Source organism: Bos taurus, chromosome 10, assembly GCF_002263795.3.
Source record: "Bos taurus isolate L1 Dominette 01449 registration number 42190680 breed Hereford chromosome 10, ARS-UCD2.0, whole genome shotgun sequence".
In the NCBI taxonomy this organism is placed as follows: Eukaryota; Metazoa; Chordata; class Mammalia; order Artiodactyla; family Bovidae; genus Bos; species Bos taurus.
Genome location: NC_037337.1, coordinates 99,992,692 through 100,020,627, shown reverse-complemented (window position 1 = coordinate 100,020,627; position 27,936 = coordinate 99,992,692). Strand labels below are relative to the sequence as shown.

Below are 27,936 nucleotides of genomic sequence, written 5' to 3'. Positions count from 1 at the left end.
CCGTGCACAGCTGTGCAGGTTGCATACTGCGCTTGGTGGGCCCTCGTCAAATGCTGGTGTGAGAGAAGCTGCGTTATGTGCAGTGATGTTTGAATGGAAAGAAGCTTACCCCTGTACTTGTGATGCTCCTTAGAGAACGTCATGGAGTGGGCTTCCCATGGAAGTTCTCCGTGAATTAAATGGCGTGCCATTCCTGGCTGTACCTGAGGAACCAAGGACTTCACAACATAACCCACTTTAGCCCCGAGGCTGTGGCGCTTATAGCTTTGCTGAGGTCGGCATCTTGAAGTTAGAATAGCTTAAATACACTCGGCTCCTGAGGGGGCATTAAATGGCAGGGAACTCTTGGAAATGCCCACAAATTCCAAGATAGCCTGGTCGAGCCATTTGCTATTTTAATTGATCAGACCACTTTTTCTCCTTCCTTTTTTTCCCCCGGGAGGAGGAGAAGTCATAACCACAAGACTGTATTTCAAATGACCTCTTCAGAGGCAGTTTCTAAGCATTTAAGTACAGGCTGAACCCAAAGCGTATGATGGATTAAATATCAGCTGCATTTTCTGTGAAGATCCTATTCCTGGTTTAAAATCAGAGAACCCAAAGCCTGGATTTAACTCTCTATGAAATTCTTTTTTCTTTCTCTGTGGTTTTCCCCAAGCTTTGCCATTTACGAGGTTCTCACATGCACAATTAACATTCCTTTACATGGCAAGCTGAAGACAGTACTTATCTTCTACATTGATTTATCAAGCCTGACTGTGTGCCAGTATTCAATATCTAATTTATGTTTGGTCATAGGGTTTTTAATAATGTCGCATGGTTCTTATAGCTGGGCAGTTCCTTTAAAGGAGGGGCTTCTGGGCTTCCCTAGTGGCTCAGAGGTTAAAGCGTCTGCCTCCATTGCGGGAGACCCAGGTTCGATCTCTGGGTCAGGAAGATCCCCTGGAGAAGGAATGGTAACCCACTCCAGTATTCTTGACTGGAGAATCCCATGGACAGAGGCGCCTGGCAGGCTACAGTCCATGGGGTCGCAAAGAGTTGGACATGACGGAGCGACTTCACTTTCACTTTCCTTGGTGGCTCAGATGGTAAAAAGTCCACTTGCAAAGGAGACCTGGGTTCAATCTCTGGGTCAGGAAGATCCCCTGGAGAAGGATATGGCTACTCACTCCAGTATTCTGGCCTGGAGAATCCCATGGACAGAGGTGCCTGGCGGGCTGCAGTCCACAGGGTTACAGAGAATCGGACAGGACTGAGCGGCTCACTCTCACTCTCGCCCTCCTTTAAAAGAAGTGTGTTTATGGTGGCTGCTTAGTTGTGGCTGATTCATCGCAAAGAGAGTTTGCCTGTGTAACAGATTTGGGTCTGAGGGTCCATAAGAGGATGGTAGTGTGGAAGAGTGACTTAACCCTTGAAAATTACATCAAAGCAAACTTTGCACACCTTTGGTTTTTGTTTTTTTAATATTTATTTATCTGGCTGTGCCAGGTCTTAGCTGTGGCATGCGGAACCTAGTTCTCTGATCAGGTATTGAACCTGGGCCCCCTGCTCTGGGAGCTGGAGTCTTAGCCACTGGATCAGCAGGAGAGCCTCCACCCTTGTTTTATGACCTGTTTCTTGGGGAGCAGCTTATGAACCAGCATGGCAGATTGGCAGATCTCTGTGTGACCCATACAAGGGTCCTTTTTCTCTCTGAGGTTTTGAACACCTCTAGATTCTCGAGTGCTGAGCCTTTTCTGAATGACGTGGAAATGGAAGTGAAATAACCCTCACTCCCACAGCCCCCATTCACCCGAGTCTTTGCCTTGCTTAGCTCCTAGACAGCAGAATTCTTCTCCATCACCCTGTGCCCTCTCGTGCCTAAAGCACAACAGGCTTTGAGAAACGTTTGAGAAACGAATCTGCTTCGTGTACGTGAGTTGAACGCTCCTTGTGTGCTGTGTACTGGGATTGGGACTGTGGACGATTCAGAGATGGAAGGGTCCCTGTTCATTCGAGGGTCGTCTGGAGGCATTTACTCTCTGGGGACGTTGGGGTGGAGTGAGGTGTTGGTCTAGCAAGAAGGTCCAACCTACTTGCTAGGGAGGTTAGCAGCTCCCTGGTATGGAAGATTCCCCTGGAGGCTGGTTTAGCCCCAGGATTTCCCTGGTAGCACCATTTCTTGCCTTCCTCAGACCCATTTTGTCCTCCCAAACCTATGTGTTGCTGGGTTTATTGAAGATTCCCTTCCCTACTTTTTAAAGATCTCCCGGTTTTCCAGTAAGTCTTCACTAATGAGAAGCTCTTAAGAATATTTCAAACCACTTCTTCAGAGCACTGGATTGGCACGTTTTCTGCGTGGCTGTCTCCCAGCCCCTGCAGGACTAATTCTTTTCCCTTTCAGTTTCTCTCTTCCTCTCTCCCTCCCTCCCTCCCAGCCCCTGCCGGCTGCTTTTGCAGTAAATCCCCGAAATGTTGCTGACGTCAGCAGCACCAATCTGGCCTTAGAGGAGCCGCTTTAGAGGAAGTCATCCACAAGAGGATGCTGAAACGCAGAGCCATCTTGTCGGGTGTTCTGGAGAGACCGTTTTCTCCCTTTGACAGATCTCATTCATTTTTGCGACTTAGTAGGCAGAGTGAAGGAAGCCCCAACTAAAAAAAAAAATTTTTTTTCCCCGCCTAGGTTATTTGTAGGAGGTTTTAGTGAGTGTGAAACAAGCTGCTTGGTCAGGGAAGACGGCCCAGGCAGCTTGCAAAGCAGAATGTCCTGGGGGCATCGAGACTTCGTCTCACTGACCCCGGGAGATGGGCTGAGGGGAGAGCACACCTCATTCTACATCAGCTGTTTGTAAAAAGGGATGACCGTACACTGAAGCCCATTTTGGAGGCACGCAGAACTTGCTCTTTGCAGAAAATCGTTTTGGCAAGTCAACATCTACCTTGCAGAGGCATTCTCATGTACAGCTCCAGGTTTGTCTATAGTCAGATATATAAGATGTACCTGACTATCTTCATGACCTTTACCCTGACTGCCGTCTCTGAACAAGGAGGCAGGCGACTTGCGAGCAGCATCCAGAGCTGGGTGAGGGAGGAAACGCCAGGTGTAGTCGGGCAGGCCTCCGCGGGCCGGGTCTGCTTCCCTGCAGCCGGGATGCGGACCCCAGGCAAAGGACAGCAATGAGGTGGAAGGCGGTGTGTCCAGGTAGCTCCAGGAAAGGACGGGGGGAAAGGGAGCGGAGTCTGTGAGCGGAGGTGGGTAGCTTTGAACCTGGCCTCTACACTGAGCAGGGCAGGGCGGAGGAGAACTGGGGAGGCCCAGGAGTGGGCGGGAGAGGATAGGCGGGTGACGGGAGGAATTGAGGAAGAGGGCCAGAGACTCGGACGCTCAAGTCATCAGTGGGTTCCTTGCTTGAGGACTTCTGAGGCGGGGACCTTCCTCGGGATGCCGAGGCTCGGGACGTGGCCCGGGAGGAGGCAGGAGCCGTGGGTCCTGTCGATGCTCCGCGAGCCCCCGGAACGTTCTCCTGGCTTTGCGCACCCATCCTCCGGAGCCCGGGTGCTTCTTCCCTCGCAGCGCGGACCCACGGCCGGTTCAGACGATTTCCCTTGGTTTCCCCGTGCTTCTTCTCGGGAGGTTCGGGGACGTCTGCCCAGCCTAGGGTGTCTGTAGCTCGTGACCGGTAGTAGGCATGAACTCCCAGCCTCCTTGCCCCAGGGGGCAATGGATCTGGGGGTGGAGGACCGTAATTTATGCTGCAGACTCCCTCCCCAGGGCTCAGGCAGGGGTGGGGTGGGGGTTCATCTGCAATTGCACACGGGCTGGGCTTCTTTCCCTCATTTTTCCTCTTTCCCCACTCCCCTGGAGGCTCTTCTAGAAGCACCGCTTAAATAAATTGCTGACAAGTCAATCTGTATCTCTGAGTCTGCTTCTGGGGAACCTGACTTAAGTCAGTGGTTGAGGTCGACGGCAGATGGTAAGTGCTGCTGAAATCAGGGAAAAGGGAGGCGTGCGTATTGGGTAGGTTCTCTGTGGGGCCCTGAAAATCATTCAGGAGGGACGTTTCTGGCGGTCCAGTGGTTAAGACTTCACCTTCCAATGCGAGGGATGCGGGGTTTGACCCCCGGTTGGGGAGGTAAGATCCCACGTGACTCGCAGCCCCAAATCCAAAACATAAAGGCAGAAGCAGTGTTGTAACAAATTCAATAAAGATTTTAAACATTGAAAAAAAAAAGAAAAATATGAAACCATTCAGGAGGAAAGTAGGACCTGGATGGTGGAAGGCTTCAGAAAGCAAGGAGGGAAGTCAGGTCTGCCACTGGCGGCCCGAAGAGGGGCCAGAGGCGCGTGGGTCTCAGAGGAACCGGGGCGTTGGCAGGAGTGGTGCCGTGTTGGTTTTCGGGGACAGCCTGGCCCCGAGACTGTGGGCGGCGGGGACTGAGCCACCTCCACCTGAAGGCCACTCGTCCAGTGCACTGTCCTCAGGGGAGGCCCACGTGTCAGGGAAGAACGTGGAGGAAGCAGGGAAGGTCTTCAGTTTTGTAGCAGCCAGTCCTGCAATATCTGTGGACAGGTTTGGAATGGGAGAGGAAGGGAAGGTTGGATCAGAGCAGAGGAAACGAGAGCAGAAGAGAGATCAAAGCTACTCGGCGGAAGAACAAAGCTACAGGGAGGCTTCGCCGGCTTTGCGCGTCTCAAAAAAGCTGATCCCTTCAACTTCCTGGGGGATGATGGCTTGGCAGCTTGGCCACAGAGTGTGGAGTTTGTACTGTTCCTGGCACAGAGTTGGCATGCGTTGGCTGAAAAAGTGAGTGAAGGACACACCAAGGTTCTAAATACCTCTTCCTTTTTCGTCACTGTGAAACATTAGCACACGTACTACTTCAATGGATCTTATGCTCTGATGAATATGAAAATTAGTGAGGTGCCTCTCGCTGCCTCTGTCACCGTCATGAGGTGGGGTGCAATGAACTCCTACGGTGAGAGAATTAGGAATAACATGGGCTGTGGACTTCAGTCACAGAATCTTTCTCTCTGATGGATCAACACAATTTTTTTTGGTTCTCCTTTCTATTGTGAATCTGTAAAAAGACTCGGTTAGGTGAATACAGCTGCTCAGGACCTGTGTGTTTGTGACTGCTGATGCTAACGGGGGTTACTGAGGTTGGAGGACTGCTTGTGTGGGGCGTGTAGGGCTGGTGAAGTAGCAGGAACCCTGAGGCTATGTGAAGAGTCAGGAGATTTTGTTAGAAATTGCAGGGATTTAAGAAGCAGCTGGGGCTTCCCAGATGGCCCCATGGTAAGAAACCCACTACCAGTGCAGGAGACATAAGAGACATGGGTTCGATCCCTGGCTCAGGATATATCCCCTGGAGTAGGAAATGGCAACCTACTCCAGTACTCTTGCCTAGAGAATCCCTTGGACAGAGGAGCCTGGCGGCCTACAGTCCATAGGGTTGCAAAGAGTCAGACGTGACTGAGGCAACTTAGCACGCACGCAACCAAAAAGGAGCTAGATTGGAATTTTAGAAGGATCATCCGGCTCCAGCCTGGTGGGGAGGGGTCCCCTGCAGAAAGCTGCAGGAGAGGTAACTGCTTTTGACGTGACACCTGGGAGAGGCAAACCGCTCTGAAGGAGTGGGTCCAGACAATAGGATTTAAAGCACTTGGCCCAGGATAAAGGCGATATTTTGGGAACTGCAGCTGCTTATATTATTTTTAATCCTAAAGGGAGGGGAAAAACATCTTCCCTTTTAAAAGTGCTGTGAGTCAGTTGTAGTGAGGCGGATGAACCTAGAGGCTGCCATGCGGAGTGAAGCCAGAGAAAAACAAACATGGTGTATTAACACATATATATAGAATCTAGGAAAATGGTCCTGATGAACCTCTTTGCAGGGCAGGAAGAGAGATGCAGACGTAGAGAAGGGGCTTGTGAACACTGCAGGGGAAGGGGAGGGTGGGACGAATGGAGAGAGTAGCACTGACCTGTGTACCCGCCGTGCGCGAAGCAGAGCGCTCAAGGGGCGCTGCTGCCCAGCACAGGGGGCTCGGTGCCCTGGGGTGACCCGGGGGGTGGCGTGGGGGGCAGGGGGGTCGTGCACACTTATGACTGATTCATGTTGTATGGCAGGAACTAGCCTTGGAAAGCCATTATCCTCCAGTTAAAAAAAAACAAGTGCTGTAGCTAATTTAAATTGTGTGGGAAAAACTTAGGGCAGGAAACGAGTAACGCGTGTACTCAAGAAGCATTTTGGAACCAAAGAACCCCAGGCAGGGCTTTGCACCTTGCAGCCTTGACCGTGGAGTCAAGAGACCTGAGTCCATCTTGCCAACACGGCGGAGCCTGGGGTCTGTTGGGAGAACCAGCAGGTAGGCAGCTCTGGCTCTCAAATGATGAGCAGACTTGTGGGAGATGCCCAGGCTGGTCAGCTCAGCGTGTGCAGGAAATAGCTCTGGTTCTCGGCTCTTCGTGCTGTGAGGCTGAGTGAGAGTTCATTTCCCTGCAGAAATAAAGGCACCCTGCCTGCTACCAGAAGTAACCTATGATGCCCAGGAGTTCTGGAACAGAGGCTTTGTTGAAAAGAGCTTCCTGGAAGCCAGGGAGAGAAAGATGGTCTATGAGAAGACCATTAATGAGCAGCAGGATAATGTATGTGACAGTAATCAGCTCATCGAACACATGCTGGCCGAGACATCTTGCAGGCCAGGCTTCGGCAATGGTGCTGGGAGGGGAATGGAATAACAGTGACCACTGTTCATATCAGGAAGCCGTGCCTTGGTGCTCCTCCTTTCCTCTCTGATTCTTTCTAGTTCTTCCTCTTGTTGTTCAGCCCCTCAGTCATGTCCGTTTCTTTGTGACCCCATGGACTGCAGCACGCCAGGCTTCCCTGTCCATCATGATCTCCCAGAGCTTGCTCAAACTCATGTCCATTGACTCGGTGATGCCATGCAACCATCTCGTCCTCTGTCGTCCCCTTCTCCTCCTGCCTTCAATCTTTCCCAGCATCAGGGTCTTTTCCAATGAGTTGGGTCTTCCCATCAGGTGGCCAAAGTATTGCACCTACAGCTTTAGCATCAGTCCTTCCAATGAGTCTTCAGGGTTGACTTCCTTTAGGATTGAGTGGTTTGATCTCCTTGCTGTCCGAGGGACTCTCAAGAGTCTTCTCCAGCACCACAGTTCAAAAGCATCAATCGTTTGGCTCTCAGCCTTCTTTATGGTCCAACTCTCACATCTGTACATGACGACTGGAGAAACGATAGCTTTGACTGTTTCAAACCTTTGTAAGCAAAGTGATGTCTCTGCGTTTTAATATGCTGTCTACGTTGGTCATAGCTTTTCTTTCAAGGAGCAACGTCTTTTAATTTCCTGGCTGCAGTCACCATCTGCAGTGGTTTTGGATTTTCTTTGGGGTTTTGATCTTCTTCCTCTGCTGTGTCTGACATGTCGCTCCCTCGAGCACCATCTTTGGTTCTCTTCTCATTCTGTGTCTCCCTCTGGACCATTGCATACAGGTCTGTGGCTTCAATCCCACCTCTCTTCTCATCACTCTCAAACCTAGGCTTCCAGCTAGATTTTGCGCCTGAGTTCCAGTCTCTTTAGCCTAATGTCTACTGGATATGGTAACCTGGGTATGCCACAGAAGCTGCAGACCGAAGCCTTCTGACTTTTCTGTGCCGGACAACACCACACTCTTAAAACCAGGTGCCCGGGTATTATCCTCAACCCTGCATCTCCACAATCTCTGTCAATCACTAGGACCCATAGATTTTACTTCCTTATCTCTGAGCCCTGCCTTCCATCCCTCTGCTCCTGCCTGAGTTGAGGCCTCAATGCTAAGAGCCTCATTTTCAGGCCTGTCTGCTGGTGAAGTTCCCTGACTTTGTGCTACTCCCTGGGCTTATAAATACAACCAGAGATTTGGGGAGATCAGGAGAAAGCAATAGAATGAGAAAGACTAGAGATCTCTTCAAGAAAATTAGAGATACCAAGGGAACATTTCATGCAAAGATGGGTTCAATAAAGGACAGAAATGGTATGGACTTAACAGAAGCAGAAGATATTAAGAAGAGGTGGCAAGAATACACAGAAGAAATGTACAAAAAAGATCTTCACGACCAAGATAATCACGATGGTGTGATCACTCACCTAGAGCCAGACATCCTGGAATTTGAAGTCAAGTGGGCCTTAGGAAACATCACTACGAACAAAGCTAGTGGAGGTGATGGAATTCCAGTTGAGCTCTTTCAAATCCTAAAAGATGATGCTGTAAAAGTGATACACTCTATATGCCAGCAAATTTGGAAAACTCAGCAGTGGCCACAGGACTGGAAAAGGTCAGTTTTCATTCCAATCCCAAAGAAAGGCAATGCTAAAGAATGCTCTAACTATCACACAATTGCACTCATCTCACACACTAGTCAGAGAAGGCAATGGCAACCCACTCCAGTACTCTTGCCTGGAAAATCCCATGGATGGAGGAGCCTGGTGGGCTGCAGTCCATGGGGTCGCTAAGACTCGGACACAAGTGAGTGACTTCAGTTTTTTCACTTTTCATTTTCATACATTGGAGAAGGAAATGGCAACCCACTCCAGTGTTTCTTGCCTGGAGAATCCCAGGGACGGGGGAGCCTGGTGGGCTGCCGTCTATGGGGTCACACAGGGTCGGACACGACTGAAGCAACTTAGCAGCAGCAGCACACTAGTAAAGAAATGCTCAAAATTCTCCAAGCCAGGCTTCAGCAATACGTGAACCGTGAACTTCCAGATGTTCAAGGTGGATTTAGAAAAGGCAGTGGAACCAGAGATAAAATTGCCAACATCCACTGGATCATCGAAAAAGCAAGAGAGTTCCAGAAAAGCATCTACTTCTGCTTTATTGACTGTGCCAAAGCCTTTGACTATGTGGATCACAAGAAACTGTGGAAAATTCTGAAAGAGATGGGAATACCAGACCACTTTACCTGCCTCCTGAAAAATCTGTATGCAGGTCAAGAAGCAACAGTTAGAACTGGACATGGAACAACAGACTGGTTCCAAATCGGGAAAGGAGTACGTCAAGTCTGTATATTTTCACCCTGCTTATTTAACTTATATGCAGAGTACATAATGAGAAATGCTGGGCTGGATGAAGCACAAGCTGGAATCAAGATTGCTGGCAGAAATATCAATAACCTCAGACATGCAGATGGCACCACCCTTATGGCAGAAAGTGAAGAACAACTAAAGAGCCTCTTGATGAAAGTGAAAGAGGAAAGTGAAAAAGTTGGCTTAAAGCTCAACATTCAGAAAACTAAGATCAAGGCATCTGGTCCCATCACTTCATGACAAATAGATGGGGAAACAATGGAAACAGTGGCAGACTCTATTTTTTTGAGCTCCAAAATCACTGCAGATGGTAACTGCAGCCATGAAAATGCTACAAAGATGCTTGCTTCTTGAAAGAAAGACTATGAACAACCTAGACAGCATATTAAAAAGCAGAGACATCACTTTGCTGACAAAGGTCCATCCAGTCAAAGCTATGGCTTTCCAGTAGTCATGTATGCATGTGAGAGTTGGACCATAAAGAAAGCTAAATGCTGAAGAATTGATGCTTTTGAACTGTGGTGTTGGAGAAGACTCTTGAGAGTCCCTGGGACTGCAAGGAGATCCACCAGTCCATCCTAAAGGAAATCAGTCCTGAATATTCATTGGAAGGACTGATGCTGAAATTGAAACTCCAGTACTTTGGCCACCTCATTGAAAAAGACCCTGATCCTGGGCGAGATTGAAGGCGGGAGGAGAAGGGGACGACAGAGGATGAGAGGGTTGGATGGCATCACCAACTCAATGGACGTGAGTTTGAGCAAGCTCAGGGAGTTGGTGATGGTCAGGGAAGCCTGGTGTGCTGCAGTCCCTGGGGTCGCAAAGAGTCGGATACGACTGAGTGACTCAACTGAACTGAACTGACTGGGGAGAAAGCATTTGCTTACTAGCCCTGAGAAGAAAGTCAGTGGTCTTTGAGCCCCAAATGAGTTCGGCAACCTTTGTTTTCTTCTCAGGCTGGGAGTGCACTACGGGGGCAGGGGTCAGTCTTTGAGTCCTGAAACCCGAATGTATGCTGTTTGATCCTAGTCAGAGGAGCCCCAGGAAGGCTGACTGGAGAGAAATTCTGCCTGCTTGGTACCAGAGAGGTGACTCACCAAGGGTGATTCATGGCATTCAACAGGATTTGTTTTTTTTAACCCCCAAAACATTTTGCATGCATGAGTAGAAGAGAACCTTCTAGCCCTTAGTGAACAAGAAAGCTCAGAACTGAGCATTTGGAGCACCGTGAAGTGCATTCCTTCCCTGTCTCCCTTATAGTCCTCCCGTGGCAATTGAACAGACCGTGAAGAGCTCTCCTTGGACTACTTGCTTTCTGAGAACTTGAAAAACTTGACTCAGAATGTGTGTCTGTGGGAATACAACCAGCACCACCACCAGTCGTACCAAATTCAACGCACTCCACGGTTAAACTTTCTTTTGGGCACGTGTGTGAACTTGATGTCATAAATGCTGGTGTAAGGCAGATTTATGGATGAATGGATGAATGAATTCAAGAATGAGCAAACTGTAACGTGGAGCCTTCCAGCTGTAGGCACGGTGCTAAACTCCACATTGAGATATAGAGAAAGTCTCAAGAGGAAGGGCATCTGTTTGTATTGGGGGCTGGGCAGTCAGGGAGGACTTCTTGGAGGTGGTGATGCATGAAGTGAGTTTTGCAGTGTGAGGAGCCTTTGGACAGATAAAGAGTGGGGGAGAGAAAGGGATCGAGAAGCAAGACCTGTTCCTCTGGGCTTGGCGTGCAGGGGCCTGGGTGCTGCTGGATTTGACTGGGGGAAAGGTTGTGTGTAGGTGTGGTAGCCAGAGTCCAGGGAGAGAGGCAAGCCCCAGGTCACGGAAGGGAGTCTTCCTGCAAGCCACAGGGCCTGCATATTCTTCTGAAGCTGCGTGGTGCCTGGAGAGGAGCTTGGGTGTGCGGTGGGCGTGATTAGAGCCCCAACCCGGAGAGCGCCCCCTGGAGGACCGGAGGCTGCCACTGGGATTCAGGTGAGAGGAGGCAGGGACGGAGCTGAGTCACGGTGGCAGCGGATTCTTCCCTCCTTCTGCCTCCCCTTTTAGACCTTCTTCCCCTTGTCTTGGCTCCTGTCTCTAAAGGATCCCAGAAATGTCACAACACCTTGGTCCCTTCCATCTGATAACACAGCCTGGAGTTTTCAAGAGGACTAGAAGGAGAGGGCAGTGATTAGACCTGAAGCGAGACCCTTGTCTGGGGCAGGGTTTTGGAGACATGGCTTGGTTCTTTAGTGTGTCTAGGCTGAGCATCACTGCCTTCTTTTTTTTTTTTTTAAATTTTTATTGGAGTATAGTTGACTTACAGCATTGTGTTCATTTCTGCCGCACAGCAAAGTGAATCAGCTTTACATATACATGTATCAACTTTTTCTTTCAGCTTTTTTCTCCATATGGGTCATTATGGAGCATTGAGCAGTTCCCTGTGCTCTAGAGTAGGTTCTTCTTAGTTATCTCTTTTATATGTAGCAGCGTCTGTGCGTCAGGCCCCGTCTCCCAGTTTCTCTCGTCCCCGTTCTTACCCCTGGTAATTATAAGTGTGTTTTCTACATCTGTACCTCTATTTCTGTTTGCAGATAAGTTCGTTTGTACCCTTTTTAAAGACTCCACATATAGGTGATATCATATGATATTTGTCTTTCTCTGTCTGATTGACTTCACTCAGTACCACAATCTCTAGATCCATCGATGCTGCTGCAAATGGCATTATTTCATCCTTTCCTTATGACTGAGTAACATTCCATTGCCTGTATGTGTATCTTCTTATCTTATCTCCATTCCTCTGCTGATGAATATGTAGGTTGCGTCCGTGTGTTGACTATTGTAAATAGCACTGCAATGAACATTGGGATGCATGGATCTTTTCACATGATGGTTTTCTCCACATACATGTCCAGCAGGGGAATTGCTGGGTCGTATGGTAGTTCTATGCTTAGTTTTTTTAAGGACTCTCCGCACTGTTCTCCACAGTGGCTGTACCAACGTACACCCCCACAGCAGTGTAGGAGTATTTGCTCTTTGATTTTTTTGATGATGGCCATTGTGACTGGGGGAGGTTACACCTCACTGTCGTTTTGATCTGCATTTCTCTCGTAACTAGACTTTAAAATCAAGACTGTTAGAGTGATCACCGCTGCGTTCTCATCAGGGCCAGCTGGATCATGTTTAAGGTGGAGCTGCCACGTGGGAACAGGAAAAGCCAGGTTTGGCTGCCAGGGTACCTGAGATTAGGGCAGCACACGCATCCTGTTGGCTCTTCTCAGAGGCAGGTCACCGGCTGCTGTGACGGCTTCTCCTCCTCTCTCCTCGCCTCTGCCCGTATCTCCCCTCGGGTGCAGCCAGGGAAGCCTTTTGGGGACTCGAAGCTCAGCTTTCCCCGGGGGCTCTTTGGAAGCTCTGAGCTGCCTGTGCTGGTGGCCCTGGAGCAGAGCCAGACCTGGCGGGGGTCGTGGTTGCAGAGGGGAAGCGGGTGTCCCCTGCCTGCCTGCGAGTGCTGCGGTCACAGCTGCACTTTGCGTGGGTCGCCAGGCACAGTGCTGCGGCCGCGTGACGGGGTGCCTCCCCGGCGGCTGCGTTCTTTAACCTGCTGCCGCGTGACGGGGTGCCTCCCCGGCGGCTGCGTTTCTTTAACCCCGGGGGTACCACTTGGCCCAGGTGCTGTGGAAGGCTGCCCTGGGCTCAGGGGTCTGCAGCTGGACCCCTGCTCACCAGCTTGTGACAGCTAGTCAGCATCACCTCTCCTGGCCTCAGTTCCTCAGCTGTCCGTGGGGGATAGATCGTGACCCTGCCCCGCACAGGTTTTGTGAAGGTGCACTCAGTTCACGCGGGCATGAGTTCTCTGTCTGCTCTCCCATTAAATCTGAAAGCAAGGAGGTGTCTTATTCATTTATCCATCCCCAGTGCCGAGCGTGGGGCCTGGCAGACTCACGTGTTTGTCGACGACCTGTGAATGAATTATGCAGTAAAGTGTATGGGGCAAGGGGAAGCCTGAATAAGACAAAATTACTAAGAACTTGTTCAAACGAGGAGATTCCCACATGTGCCCCCGCATCCTCCCACAGTAGGTTAAAAAGACGGAATGAGCTACCATTTGTGAGGAAACATTTTAATATGAAGATTAACTGAAGGGACATTGTCTTCCAACATTTTCTGTCTCATCAAGTCTTGACGGAACTTTTGTTGCCAAATCCCTTTCTGTTGAGGTGGTGACGTATGATTGGCGATTACTTTATATGTTAAGTGTTAGTGGCTCAGTTGTGTCTGACTCTTTGTGGCCCCGTGGACTGTAGCCCACCAGGCTCCTCTGTCCTTGGGATTCTCCAGGCCAGAATACTGGAGTGGGTTGCCAGTTCCTTCTCCAGGGCATCTTCCCGACCCAGGGATCGAACCCGGGTCTCCTGCAAGTGGAAGCTTTACCACCGAGCCACCAGGGAGGCGTCCATTACTGACACATTTTAGATGAAAGTGCTTTTTCCAACTGGAATTTCTTTTAATTTTTTTTAACCTTCCAATTTTATTGAGCTATAATTGACATACAGAACGGTGTGGGTTTAGGGTACACAGCAAAATGATGTGACTTACATACATTATGAAGTGATTACCACAATAAGTTTAGTGAACATCCATCATCTCATGTAGATACAGCATTAAAGAAATGAAAAAAAAAAAGGTGTTTTTTTTTTCCATATGATGAGAACTTTTAGGATTTACTCTTTTGTGTGCAATAGAGGGCAGCAACTCATTTTTTAATAATAATTTTGTTTTAGAATTCTGTAAACTGTTTACATGTTTCAAAGTGAAGTCTCTGAAGTTTTTTTTTTTTCTTTTTTACGTTTTCCCTGGAATTTCCTTTTTTCCTAGCTTTCTGTACATACACTCCAGAGGAGAACTGACTTTGAGGTCAGGTTATTCTAATTTTAATCCTGGCTCTGCCACTGTCTAGCCACCTGACCTGGACTCTGCTCTTTAAGCTGTCTGGGTCTCCGTTCCTTTGTCTGTGAAATGGGCATGCCTGATGACCGTGAGACCCCATGCAGGCCTCCAGCTGGAGGGCATATTACTGAGCAAGGGCCGGGATGCTCTCTGACACAGGCTGTGGGCCCGCCTCCCATGGACCGCTTCCAGCCAGGGGTCAAGGCAGCAGGGACCCTAATGGAGATCTCTTCTCAGGATGCAGGACCCTGAGCATGGCTGACTTGGGCTCAAGAGCTCCTTGTCAGCCGTGCTGAGCCTTCCTTAGGCCTCAGGTGGTCCAGAACTCCCTCGCCCACCCTCCTTCCCACTCTGCCTCAGCGGGATCAGACTCACAGTGTGTCTGCTGGCCCTCTTCGCCTCCTGACTGTGTTTCCCTTAATAAAATCCACATCCGTTTAATCCCCACTTGGCATCTGCTTCTGGGAGGACCTGGGTTCATGAAGGGTGAGAGTACCATGTGTTGAGGACCAAATGGGACAATGTAAACAGAGTGTTCATTGGCGCGACGGGCACAGAGCAAGCGTGCAGGAAGGGGCAGGGGCTCCTATCACCTGTGCCACCGCCGCCGCCATCACCCACATCTGGCCAGCTCTGCTTCTTTGGTGGCCAGCTCACAAGGCAACTTAGAGCGAGAACAGCTGTGGTTTCTGAGCAGAACAGATGGGTTAATCACAACATCCTTTGTGGGTGTGTTTATATATATAGTCCGGGGCTTCCCAGGTGGCACTAGTGGGAAAGAACCCACCTGCCAGCGCTGCAGACATGAGATGCGGGTTTGAGCCCTGGGTTGGGAAGATCCCCTGGAGGAGGGCATGGCAACCCACTCCACTACTCTTTCCTGGAGAATCCCAAGGACAGAGGAGCCTGGTGGGCTACAGTGCACGGGGTCACAAAGAGTCAGACACGGCTGAAGTGACTTAGCACGCACACATATGTAGTCCATAGTCAAGGCTCTGGTGTTTCCAGTGGTCGTGTGTGGATGTGAGAGCTGGACCATAAAGAAGGCTGAGCACCAAAGAATTGAAGCTTTTGAACTGTGGTGTTGGAGAAGACTCTTGGGAGTCCCTTGGACTGCAAGGAGATCCAACCAGTCCATCCTAAAGGAGATCAGTCCTGAATATTCACTGGAAGGACTAATGCTGAAGCTGAAACTTCAATACTTTGACCACCTGATGTGAAGAGCTGACTCATTGGAAAAGACCCTGATGCTGGGAGGGATTGGGGGCAGAAGGAAGAGGACGACAGAGGATGAGATGGTTGGATGGCATCACCAACTCGATGGACATGAGTTTGAACAAATTCTGGGAGATGGTGGTGGACAGGAAAGTATGGTGTGCTGCAATTCATGGGTTGGACACGCAGAGTTGGACACGACTGAGTGACTGAACAACAGCAACAGTCTTTCCAACTCAAGATCTTTAGCTTAATCATATCTGCAAAGTTCCTTTTGCTACGTAAAGTAATGTATTCATTGCTCCCAGGGATGAGAACAGGGGCATCTTTGGGGGCTATTATTTTACTGACCACACAACAAGCAGGGGAGAAATAGAGGAGGTGCTTCAAGAAGTGATATTGTTACCACCCAAATGTTGGCTTTCTCTGCCCATCAGTGCTGAATAAAAATTACTGATACAGAATTTGGAAGAAATAGAAAGATGACTTTAGTCCTCAGCTGGCAGAGGGGGAAACACATCAGGCTAGTGCCTCAGGAACTGTGACCCCGTCCTGGGGGAACTGAGACACTGTATGTAGTCTGGGTCATGGTTTCAGGGAAAATGACAAGCCTCAAAGTAATGAAGGTCTTACCTTCTTCTTGTGTGTGTGCCAAGTTGCTCTAGTCACGTCTGACTCTTGCAGCCCCATGGACTGTAGCCCACCAGGCTCCTCTGTCCACGATTCTCCAGGCAAGAACAATGGAGTGGGTTGCCCTGCCCTCCTCCAGGGGATCTTCCCAACCAAGGGATCAAACTCACATCTCTTGTGGCTCCCGAATTGCAGGCAGATTATTTACTGCTGAGCCACCAGGGAAGCCCCTTCTTCTTCTCCTTGCTTTGTTTAAAAAATCATAGCTGGCGTCAGCTAATTGGGTTCGTTTGTCTCTGGTTTATTGTCCTGCGGCCTTCTTTCTGAAACACAAAAAACTACAAAGAGTGGTCTGCGAAGGGAGCACAGTGAAGGCACAGGATGTAATCAGCATGGAGTTAAATGGTGGTAGGTGCAGGATGTAGCTCAACGCAGAGTTAGGTTAGCTTTGAGGAGAGCCAACTTAGTTATAGACTACAGATTAGGAACAAAGTAAAATCTAGGAGTGATGAGGCCTATTCTGTTTATATTCTTTGTCTTCAATAAAGGGAAAGAAAAGAAAGAAAATCTTATTTCTGAAAGCAAAGCTCATTCCTCTTTCTTCCTTTTCACTGCAACAATATGGAACACCAGACTTACGGGTCAGGAGGTGGGTGAAAGTGGAAGCAAGGAGGTCACTGGTGAGGCCTTTGGACTGGGCCAAGCAGGGTGTGGCAGTGGCCTGGGTGAGGCTGTGGCCACGGCGATGGTGAGAGGTGCCGGGCGCCACAGCCACGGCGATGGTGAGAGGTGCCGGGCGCCACAGCCACGGCGATGGTGAGAGGTGCCAGGCGCCACAGCCACGGCGATGGTGAGAGGTGCCAGGCACTGAGATACAGTGAGGGGGGCGAGTGAATGGGATGGTGAGAGGTGCCAGGCACTGAGATACAGTGAGGGGGACGAGTGAATGGGAGATGAGGGCGAAAAGGAAAGAAAGCGGCCCCGGACAAGGCTAGGCGTCTCTGTGGCAACAAGGGCAGGTGCAAATCTGAGTGTAATGTCTTTAGGGAAGGTTGCCTGTGTGCTAATTTGCTTCGGTCATGTTGCACTCTTTGCGACCCCATGGACTGCAGCCCACCAGGCCCCTCTGTCCAAGGGATTTCCCAGGCAAGGATACTGGAGTGGGTTGCCATTTCCTATGCCAGGGGATCTTCCTGACCCAGGGATCAAAGCAGCATCTCTCGCATCTCCTGCCTTGGCAGGTGGATTCTTTACCGCTGGGCCACCTGAGAAGCCCCTCATTTAAGACCAGTGTCGCCTTATTGATTTTCTATCTATATGATCTGTATATCAGTGTAGGTTAGAGTACCCTACTATTAGAGTATTGTCAATTTCTCTTGTTATGTGCATTAATATTTGCTTTATATATTTAGATGCTCTTGTAGTGGGTACATGTATGTTCATGAGTGTAATATCCTCTTCTTGTATTGATTCGTTTACCATTATGTAATGCCCTTCCTTGCCTTTTCCTATGACTTTGTTTTAAAGTCTATTTTGTCTGATATGGGTATTGTTACCTCTACGTTCTTGTTGTTACCATTAGCATGACATGTTTTTCTTTCATTCCCTCACTTTCAGTCTCTGTCTGTCTTTAGTTCTGCAGTAAGTCTCTTGTAAGCAGCTTATAAATAGGTCTTGTTTTCTTATCCAGTCAGTCACCCTATATCTTTCAATTGGAGCATTTAGTTCTCGGACATTTACAGTGACGATGTGTATGTACTCACTGCCATTTTATTGCTTTCTTTCTGGTTGTTTTGATAGTTCTTTCTTGTTCTTTTAGCTCCCTTGCTTGTTTGATGATTTTCTTTCCTGGCATGCTTGTGTTCTTTTCTCTCTTGTTTTTGTGTATTGTAAGTTTTGCCTTGTGGTTACCATGGGATTCTTATATGTTGACCTGCAACTGTGTCTATTAGTTTTAAACAGGTAGTCCTTTAAGTTCAAACACATCCAAAAAAATCTACATGTTCACTTCTCTTTCACACATTTTTTTTGTTTTTGATGTAATATTTTGCATTTTCATGTTTATCCCTCTGCTGATTATTGTAGCTATACTTGATTTTCCAGCGTTTTTTGTCCTTTAATCTTCATACTCGCTTACTTAAGTGGTTGATCCTCACACTTTATTATGTACTTTTCTTTACTAATGAGATTTTTTTTCCCCTTTATCTATAGATATTCTTGTTGTAGTCTTTTCTTTTCTGCTTAGAGAAGACCCTTTAACCTTCCTTTTAGGGTTGATTTAGTATTGATGAACTCTTTCAGTTTTTGCTTAACCGAGAAGTTCTTTGTCTCTCCTTCAATTCTAATTGATAATCTTGCTGGGCAGAGTGTTCTAGGTTGCAGGCTTTTCCCTTCCTGCACTTTGAATATGCCACAACACTCCCTTCTTTCCTACAAAGTTTCTGCAGAAAAATCAGCTGATAGCCTTCTGGGGGATCCCTTGTGTATGACTGCTTTTTTTTTCTTGCTGTCTTTAGAATTCTCTCAGTTTTGTTATTTTAATTATATCTTGGTGTCTGTCTGTTTGGGCTCATCTTGTTGGAGACCCTCTGTTCTTCCTGCAGTTGGATGTATGTTTCCTTCTTTAGATTTGGAAAGTTCTCAGTCAGAATTTCTCACAATGTGTTTTCAGCCCCCTTCTCCCTGTCTCTTCCCCTCCTGGGCCCTTTATGATGTGAACGTTGGTTATCCTAGGGATCTCTCACTCTGCTCTCGTTAGAGTGCGCTTTCCTTCCAGCGGTTCCGGGTGACTCCCGCTCTTCTGTCTTCCAGATCCCTCATGCGTTTCTCTGTGCCACCCATTCTTCTGCTAAGTCCTTCTTGCGTGTTTTTATTTCAGTTATTGTTTTCTTTGGTTCTGAATGGTTCCTTTTCACATTTTGTCGTTCCCTGTTAAAATTCTCACTGCGCTCATCTATTCTTTCCTCTAATTCAGTTAGTATTCTTATTACTTATCTTTGAACTTTTCATTTGGTAAATCATTTATTTTGGTTTCAGTAATTATTTTTTCAGGGGTTTTTCTCGTGCTCTTCCAGCGGAGACAAGCTCCCCCTCTCACTTTCCTTATCTCTCTCTATCTTTATGAAATTAGGGAAGGTAGTTCTCTGTTGCCCCTTGTGTTGCAGCATTCCTGTTTGATCTGTGTCTGCCCCGTGGCTTGGGTGGAAGAGCTGGATGTGATGAGAACACAAGTGACATCTTTCCTCGGGTTGTGCCTCCTACCAAGGCAGTAGCTGGGAGTGGAGACGGAGGGGCTGGGCCAGAACAGGTGTGCCCTGGGGCTCCTGTGCCCAGTGCCGTCATCACTCTATGGTGGGCGGGGGGCAGGGTCAGCCTCCAGGTTCTTAAAGCGGAATCTCTGAGGGCTGAGCTTCCAAGCCAGCTCGGCTCGGCTCGCTTCAAGTGTGCGCTCTCTCCCTCCTCGCACTGGCACCCTCACTCCAGGGCAGCGAGAGGGACTGTCCCAGGCACTTGGTGAGGGCTGGGGTACAGCCTGTGGGGGTCCGGCTGCCGTCAGGGGTCTGGATGTGACCTGCGTCAGTGAGAGCAATGGCTGCCTCTGCCCTGCTCAGGTGCTGCTTCATGTTTGAGCCGCCTCGGTGTCTCACAGCTGAGGTCCTCCTCATAGCAGCTCCCATCCCACCGTGGAACTGTGACGTGAGACGGGGGGCTGGAATGTTCCCCCGGCTCAGGCTGGCACACACACTGAAGTAGCTGTGGTAGGCCAGTTGGCCAGCTGGCCCCTCTCCGCCCTGCTTTGGGAAGGAGCCAGCAGCAGTGCGCTCCTCTTGAGTGCAGTCCCAGCTTCCCACGGCTTCCTGTTAGTCCTGCCAGCCCTCCAGGGGAGCTCATTTTTTTTTGTAGAACTCCAGGGGCAGAGCCCCCGCTATGGGGTTTGAACCACTCACTTCCCAGGGAGAGTCTTCTCCCAGTTTAATCTCCGTTCTCCTCTGAGCCCACTCCCAGGGGCACAGCTCATAGGGGAGTGAGCTCCATGTCCTCCTCCTATTCCTCCATCTTGATCTGAGAGGCGCTGTGTTTGAGTTGGACCTTCTCCCGTATAGGAAGCTCACCCTTCTGTTGTGACCATAGACCTCAAGGAAAGAACTTTTAAACTTGCCAGATGCTCATATCTTCTGTACACTTGGTATCACCTAGCCCTCAGTGCTTGGACGAATCTGCTGGGTATCCTTTTCCTACTTATTTCCTGTCCAGATTGAACAGTACACTTCTTTTTAAAATATGGTGGTTTGTTGTCTATCTTGAAAGTGAAAGTCGCTTAGTCGTGTCCGACTCTTGGCAACCCCATGGACTATACAGTCCGTAGAATTCTCCAGGCAAGAATACTGGAGTGGGTAGCTGTTTCCTTCACCAGGGGATCTTCCCAATTCAGGGATCACACCCAGATCGCGCGCATTGCCGGTGGATTCTTTACCAGCTGAGCCACAAGGGAAGCCCAAGAACACTGGAGAGGGTAGCCTATCCATCTCCAGCAGATCTTCCTCAAACAGGAATCGAACTAGGGTCTCCTGTATTGCAGGCAGATTCTTTATCAACTGAGCTATCAGGGAAGCCCTAGTCTATCTCACACATTGCTTAACAAGAAAACTGAGGCAGGAGCTGAATGATAAATAACAGAGACATGGCTTTCAGATTTGGACCCTTGTAGAGAAATATACACATTTCAGACTCAGTTATTATTATTATTGAAAACTGGAACCCCTGGTGCTCAGCTTTTATCATTCAAGCAGACACCTAGCAACTGGTTGAATTCCCTCACTGGGGGCTTGGGGAACCCATGTTGAGCCCTCCCATTTGACAGCCGGCTTGAAAGATGTCTGCGCGGTGACATGGTGTGGGGTGTGTGTTTATAAACGAACTCTCTTCTCCCTCTCGCCCGCCCCGTTTCCCAGTGGCCGTTCCTGCAGCAGCGCCCCCGGCGTGCCCGCCCAAGGCCGCCGCTAACGGGGCTCCGCCGGCGCCTCGCCTCGCCGTGTCCTCCCGAGCCGCGGTCGTAGCCAGGATGGAAGGCGCGGCCCAGGGGGGCCTGCAGACCGTCATGAAGTGGAAGACGGTGGTTGCCATCTTCGTGGTCGTGGTGGTCTACCTCGTCACGGGTGGTCTCGTCTTCCGGGCCTTGGAGCAGCCCTTTGAGAGCAGCCAAAAGAACACTATCGCCTTGGAGAAGGCGGAATTCCTGCGGGATCATATCTGTGTGAGCCCCCAGGAGCTGGAGACGCTGATCCAGGTGAGCAGGGAGGGAGTCCGCCATCGCCTCGCCCGCGGGGGGAAAGGGCGGCCTGGACGTCTGTCTTTCTGGCTCACTGAGCCTTGCCTTTGGTCGAGATGCTTCTGGAGGTGAGGGGGGACCTCTCTGGGAGGTGATGTTTGAGTGGAGACCTGTGACAGGGTGCGGGAGAGGGGTCCCCCAGACCACACAGCAGCAGGCTGCGTTCTGCATCACCTGCTCTGGGATGCGGTGCTCAGCGGCCGCAGCAGGCTGAGGGCTTTGGATTGCCAAGTTCAAGGCCACTTATGTAGGCTGATTAACCGTTACATCTGTGTGAGGTGCTGGATAAGAGGGTGGCCTGGAAGTCAGAGAAAGAATTTTAAGCAAGTAGGAGTGTCTTAACCTGTCCCAGGTGAGTGAGAATGGAGCAGAGAAAAGGCCACCAGAAGTGGGGTGGGGAGGCCGCGAGAGACTTGGAGAGGCTTTGGTGGCTTGTGAGGATGAAGAAGTAAGGACGTCTATGACAGCGATGAGCAAGACGCTGTTTCGCAAATCCACTGTGTGTAAGGCACCGTGCTGGGGCCTCCCTGTACTTTGGATAGGAAGGAAAAAAATATTCAAAAAGGAAACGGAGGTGGAGAACTTTGGCCTCCTGCCTGCCAGGCAGAGGATGCAGAGGTGGGGTGGCGTTGGCAGGGGCGAAGTGAGGCTGGAAGGGAGTGTGGGGAACAAAGAGTCATCTAAGGCGGTATGGTGGGGGGGCGGGGGGAGAGAAACAGGAGGCTTGAGAAGCACCTCAGGCGGAGAGGACCGAGTCCCAGGAAGAGGACAAGGGGGCCGCTGAGAGCCCAGTTGGAGGGCTTCACCGCAGAGGTGACAGAGGGTGAAGCTTCTGAGCTGCGGTTTGGTTTCCAACCTGCACATCCTCCTGAACCATGAGGCGTGGTGGCTGGGGTTTGGCTTCTAACCTGCACACCCTCCTGAACCATGAGGCGTACTGGTGGAGGGTGGTGACACAGAAGCAAGGGAGAGCCCCATTTTTCTGGAGGTTCTCAAGTTTGGAAGGCAGAGGGGTGGAGGAGACAGCTTTCACGGTTCCTTTCGGCCCTGGTGTGACCCACATTAAGTTCTAATGGTAGGAGAATGCTGGAGTGTGTAGCCTATCCCTTCTCTAGCAGATCTTCCCAACCCAGGAATCGAACTGGGGTCTCCTGCATTGAAGACGGATTCTTTACCAACTGAGCTACTTGTGAACCCCAAGAGAAAAACGAAATCATATATCAGTGCACGTGGGCTTCCCAGGCAGCTCAGTGATAAAGAATCCACTTGCCAATGCAGGAGTTGCAAGAGACATAGGTTTGATCCCTGGGTTGGGAGGATCTCCCAGAGGAGGGAATGGCAACCCACGCCAGTATTCTTGCCTGGGAAATCCCATGGACAGAGGAGTCTGGCTGGCTACAGTCCATGGGGTCACGAAGAGTCGGATACAACTTAGCGACTGAGCATGAGCAGCATTTTAATGCATGTATGTAGAATCTATTAATACAAAAATGGTACAGATGAAGCTAGTTCCAGGTTATGAATAGAGATGCAGACACAGCAGTGGGGGGCTGGCGGTGGGGGAGGAAGAGGAGAGGGGGACAGAGTGGGAGGTTAGGATTGACATGCATGTACTACTATGTGTAAAATCGATGTGGGAAGCTGCTCTATAACACAGGGAGCTCAACTCGGGGCTCTGTGATGCCCTAGAGGGGTGGGGTGGGGGGCAGTTGGGCGTATATATGCGTATAACGGAAACTGACACAGCATTGTAAAGCAAGTATAATCCAATAACACATTCTAATGGTTACTACACATCAGCTTGTTATAGGAGTCACAAGTCTGGGCCGGCTTCTTTCTTTATCTATTTTCAGCTCCACTGACAGGGAGGGGAATTCTGGGGCCACTTATGATCTGACCCCTTTATTGTCATTATATTCTTTTCTTTGTTAGCATATAATCTTTTAAATGTTTCTCTAATCTGACTTGGTGGTGGTGGTTTAGTCCCTAAGTTGTGTCTGACTCTTGCTAATCCACATCTCCTATATTGGTAGGCTGATTCTTTACCACTGAGCCACCTCAGACTTGACTCTTAAGTTTAATAGAAATATGCATTTTCCTTCTGGGACTGCATATGACTTCATACTATGTCCCACAATTTTTATTAAAAAAAATAAAACCTTACAATTTAAAAAGATAAGGGCAGTGTTTCCTACCACTCTTTCTTAGATGGACTTGTCTTTTTTTTCTCCTTTCATGGGAACATACAAACAGTTTTGTGATGGTGAGAGTGTTGTGCTAATCTGTTTAGCACAGGTTTAAGGCTCAAATTGCTGTAAAGAATGGAGGACATAATTCTGGAGTAATTTTAAGTAAGGGATTATACATTTTGCATTGATGTGTAATGGGACCCTTTTTATTTAGTTGCCGTACATGTAATAATCTAATAGGAGGCCTGGATTGAATCTGGACTCATGCCTGAATTTTCCTTCCTTAGACAGTGAGACATTGGGGAAAGGGATCATGTCTTATTATCTTTGCATCCACATGTAGCCTCTGCGTGGCTTTGCATCTAATTATTACCCAAGAGAGAGATGCTTTTGGAATGAGATATCAAAGGAAATCTCTAACAGTGGTGACGCCACGAGGTATCTGAGCTTATTCATGCGTTCCTTTATTAACTCAGTAGTTCCCTATTGTCCGCTCTTTGGTTTTTTCCTTTATGAAAGAATTCAGAGGCTAGAATGAAGGACAGGATGACAGAGGTAGTTCTGGTGTTGCCGTTAAGACCCATCCTTTGACTTCAAAAGTTCCTCTGTGAAATGAGGGGTGTGTGTGTGTGTGCCCATGAGATCATTTTTATAACAATTTAAAAATCTACCCTTTGTTAGGTATCCATGGTGAGTTAGGCACCTTCTATCCATCAATTCATTTAATCTCTCCAATAACATTCTAAGTTGGTACTACTCTACGCATTTCACAGGTAAAGAAACTGATGCTAAAAGAGGTTGAATACCTTTCCAACCATCAATGTGGCAGAGCTGAGATTCAAAGTGAGGTTTACCTGACTCTTCCTTGCCTCACCCGATGAGTATTTAGCCCTTTAAGTAGTTCTTGCTTGATCATTAGCTTCAGTTCAGTTGCTCAGTCGTGTCCGACTGTTTGCGACCCCATGAATTGCAGCACGCCAGGCCTCCCTGTCCATCACCAACTCTCGGAGTTCACTCAGACTCACGTCCATTGAGTCAGTGATGCCATCCAGCCATCTCATCCTCTGTCGTCCCCTTCTCCTCCTGCCCCCAATCCCTCCCAGCATCAGAGTCTTTTCCAATGAGTCAACTCTTCGCATGAGGTGGCCAAAGTATTGGAGTTTCAGCCTCAGCATCGTTAGCTTAATTCTCTCTTAAATATTTGCTTCATGTTTAATGCTTTCCAGAATTTTAGCAGAGTCAAAAAGCGTTGGATTTCCTTGCTCTCTAACAGAAAACATTTCTTTTTCCACCCCCCTTTATATGCATAGACTGTCAGTCCTGGATATGGGACGCTTTAAGATCTCCATCTGCTGTGGTGTAAGTGTTTATACCTGTGTTTATCTACAGTTTTTGAAAGCTAAGTAGTTAAAATACTGAACCTATGTCAATTAAGAATCACATTGTTGGGGCTTCCCTGGTAGCTCCGTGGTAAAGAATCTGCCTGCCACTGCAGGGGACACGGGTTCAGTCCCTGGTCCGGGAAGATCCCACATGCTGTGGAGCAACTAAGCCCATGTCCCACAGCTGTTGAGCTGGTGCTCGGGAACCCGGGACCACGATTCCTGAGCCCTTGCAAGACAACTGCTGAAGCCCGTGCTCCGCTGCAAGAGAAGCCACTGTAATCAGAAGCCCCTGCAGCCCAGTTAGGAGCCCTGGCCCGCCGCAGCTAGAGAAAAGCCCGCACAGCAATGGAGACCCAGCACAGCCAATAATAATAACAATAAAGAATCAAATTATTATGCGCTGTCCTCAGTTCACTGCTTCCTTCATAGGCTGCAGGTGGCAACACCTTAGGACCAGGGAGCATCCTCTGACTTTCGAGCATCCTCTGGGCAGCGCTCTCTGGAGTGCGCATAAGAAGCACGCTGTTTAGGAGGGCTTTCAGGATGCTGGGAAATAGTATTATTGTATCTCAGTGATACTTTTGTCTAATAGGGAAAAGTTCAGATTGATGGTATTTATCTGATGGTGTCAGGGACTCTCGGCTGAATTGAGTGAACCACTCATAGAGCTAATTTGGAAGGTGTGCTGCTGCTGCTGCTGCTGCTGCTAAGTCGCTTCAGTCGTGTCTGACTCTGTGTGACCCCATAGACCGCAGCCCACTAGGCTCCCCCGTCCCTGGGATTCTCCAGGCAAGAACACTGGAGTGGGTTGCCATTTCCTTCTCCAATGCATGAAAGTGAAAAGTGAAAGTGAAGTCGCTGAGTCTTGTCTGACTCTTAGTGATCCCATGGACTGTGGCTCACCAGGCTCCTCCGTCCATGGGATTTTCCAGGCAGGAGTGCTGGAGTGGGGTGCCACTGCCTTCTCCGAATTTGGAAGGTGTAATTCATATTATTAATAATAACAAACACAGAGCAGTCTGAACAGTTTGAGTGGTAGTCGCTCCGTCCTGTCTGACTCTATGTTCCCCCATGGACTGCAGCCCTTCAGGCCCCTGTCTCCATGGGATTCTCCAGGCAAGAATCCTGGAGTGAAGATGCCAGTCATTGGGATCTTCCCAACCCAGGGATTGTACCCAGGTCTCCTGCATTTCAGGCAGATTCTTTACTGTCTGAGCCACTGGAATAGCCTAACCCCCATGAGATGCCTGGATAGCTTAAAAGACCTATAGCTGGGGAGGGGTTTTTTGGGGGTACCGGCAGACTGCAGAGGAGACAGATGGGTCACCATCCCTGACCTCGATGCTGTTATGGAGGAGACTATCTGATTAATAGATTCATCTGTGCGGTCTTTACATTGCTACTGAACTTCCGTTATATCAGGTCACAGGCTAGATGCTGGGGATAGGAAACAGGAGAATAAAATGTGCCTCGAGCAAGTTACAAACCTCTCCATGATTCTGTTTCATTATCAATAAAGTGTGCCCCAAACCCCTCACCCTTAGGGCTTGAGAGGATTAAATTCTGTGATTCATGAGAAGGGCTTTGAACTGTGCTTGGCATGTGGTGAGTATTCCAAAAAAAAAAAAAGGTAGATATTGCTGCTGCTGCTGTTTATAGTGTTATTCAAGGGGCTCAGAATTTTAAGCAGTGGTTCCTAATGGGGAGTAGGTTGCCTCTGGCGGGGAGGCGCATCTCTCAATGTCTGGAGACATTTTCTATGTCACTGCTGGAGAGATGGTGCGGGAGGTTAGTGGGGAGAGGCCAGGGATGCTGCTAAAGACCCAGCCCACTCATCACAAGGAATCATCCAGTCTCACATGGCAGGAGACTGGGCAACCATGGAGGAAGAGGCGTGTCAGCCAGTAACTGGAGCTCACTGGAGTGGAGGCATTTCCCCCCAGTTTTATTGAGATATAGTTAACGTATATCCCTGTATAACTTTAAGGTGTGCAGCATAATGGTTTGAGTGTTTATTGCGAAGCGACTACTGTAAAAAGTTGAGCGGGCCTCCATCATCTCATATAGGTCCACAGAGAGAAACTTTTTTCCTTGTGGCAAGACCTCTTAGATTTCCTATCTTACAGCTCTCATCTATACCAAATTGCAGTGTTCACTGTAGCCATCAAACTGTACCTTCCCTTCTGAGGACTTAAAACTGGAAGTCTGCAGCTTTCCAGCACCTTCCTGCAACTCCCCTTCCCCCACCCCCATCTCTAATATTTTTCTCTATGAGTTTTTTTTTTTTTAAAAAAAAAACATTTCACACATAAGTGAAATCACGCAAACATTTGTCTTTCTCCATCTGATGTATTTAACTTAGCATAATGTCCTTAAGGTCCATCTGTGTTTGTGCAAACGGCAGGATTTCCTCGTCTTTTGATGGCTGAATAATATTCCATGATACCTGCCTCTGTCTGTGTGGACTTCTGCATCCATTCACCTGTCAGTGGCCACTTAGATTGCTTCCACGTCTCGCCGCTTGTAAGCGATGCTAGGAGCGTGGGGTGCAGACAGCTTTTCTGGTTGTTGTTTATGTTTCCTTTGGATGTATTCCCAGAAGTGGAATTGCTGGATCATATGGTAATCCTATTTTTGATTTCTGAGGAAGCTCGTACTGCTTTCTGTGGCGGCTGTGCCAGTTTCCGAGCCCGTGACTGGTGCCCGAGATCCCTCTTCTCCACATTCCTGCCGGCATTGTCATCCCTTATGCTTTGGATGATGGCTGGCGTGGCGTTCCGTGAAGCGTGTGCACAGTGGGAGCCCGCGGAGGCCAGCAGAGGTCAGGAAGGACTTGGTGGTATTTGTCTCTTTGGGTCCCTGTGGCGATCGTGTGAGGATTGTCTGTCGTGCCACTTCCAGAGGAGAACGCTGAGGCAGCCTGAGGTGCAGCTGCACGCTCAGGTGAGCTGGAGGATCCCGGCTTTACTCCTGGCAGTCTGACCCGCATGCCCTTCCCTCATACCCAGTGTGTTGGAGCAGAGACCTGGAATGTGGGAAGGATCCGTTCAGAACTTGCTCCGAGGGCATCCCGCCAGCCTGGGGGTCCCTGGAGGCGGCTGCAGGTGGTCCACGTGCCCGGAGTGGGGAGGTGTGGGAGAGCTGATGGGGGACGGGGCTGGACCTGAGAGGTGGTCGGAGAGGCT

General features: G+C 49.2%; 1 protein-coding gene across 1 annotated transcript in view; it reads left to right on the top strand.

Moving 5' to 3' along the window:
* The window catches only part of KCNK10 (potassium two pore domain channel subfamily K member 10), a 156,567-nt gene that overhangs the window by 49,704 nt on the left and 78,927 nt on the right, over positions 1–27,936 (top strand). Inside the window, exon 2 of the mRNA XM_015473318.3 lies at positions 20,801–21,135. Within this exon, the coding sequence (XP_015328804.2) occupies positions 20,801–21,135 (335 nt within the window). The remainder of the gene's footprint in view (positions 1–20,800; positions 21,136–27,936) is intronic.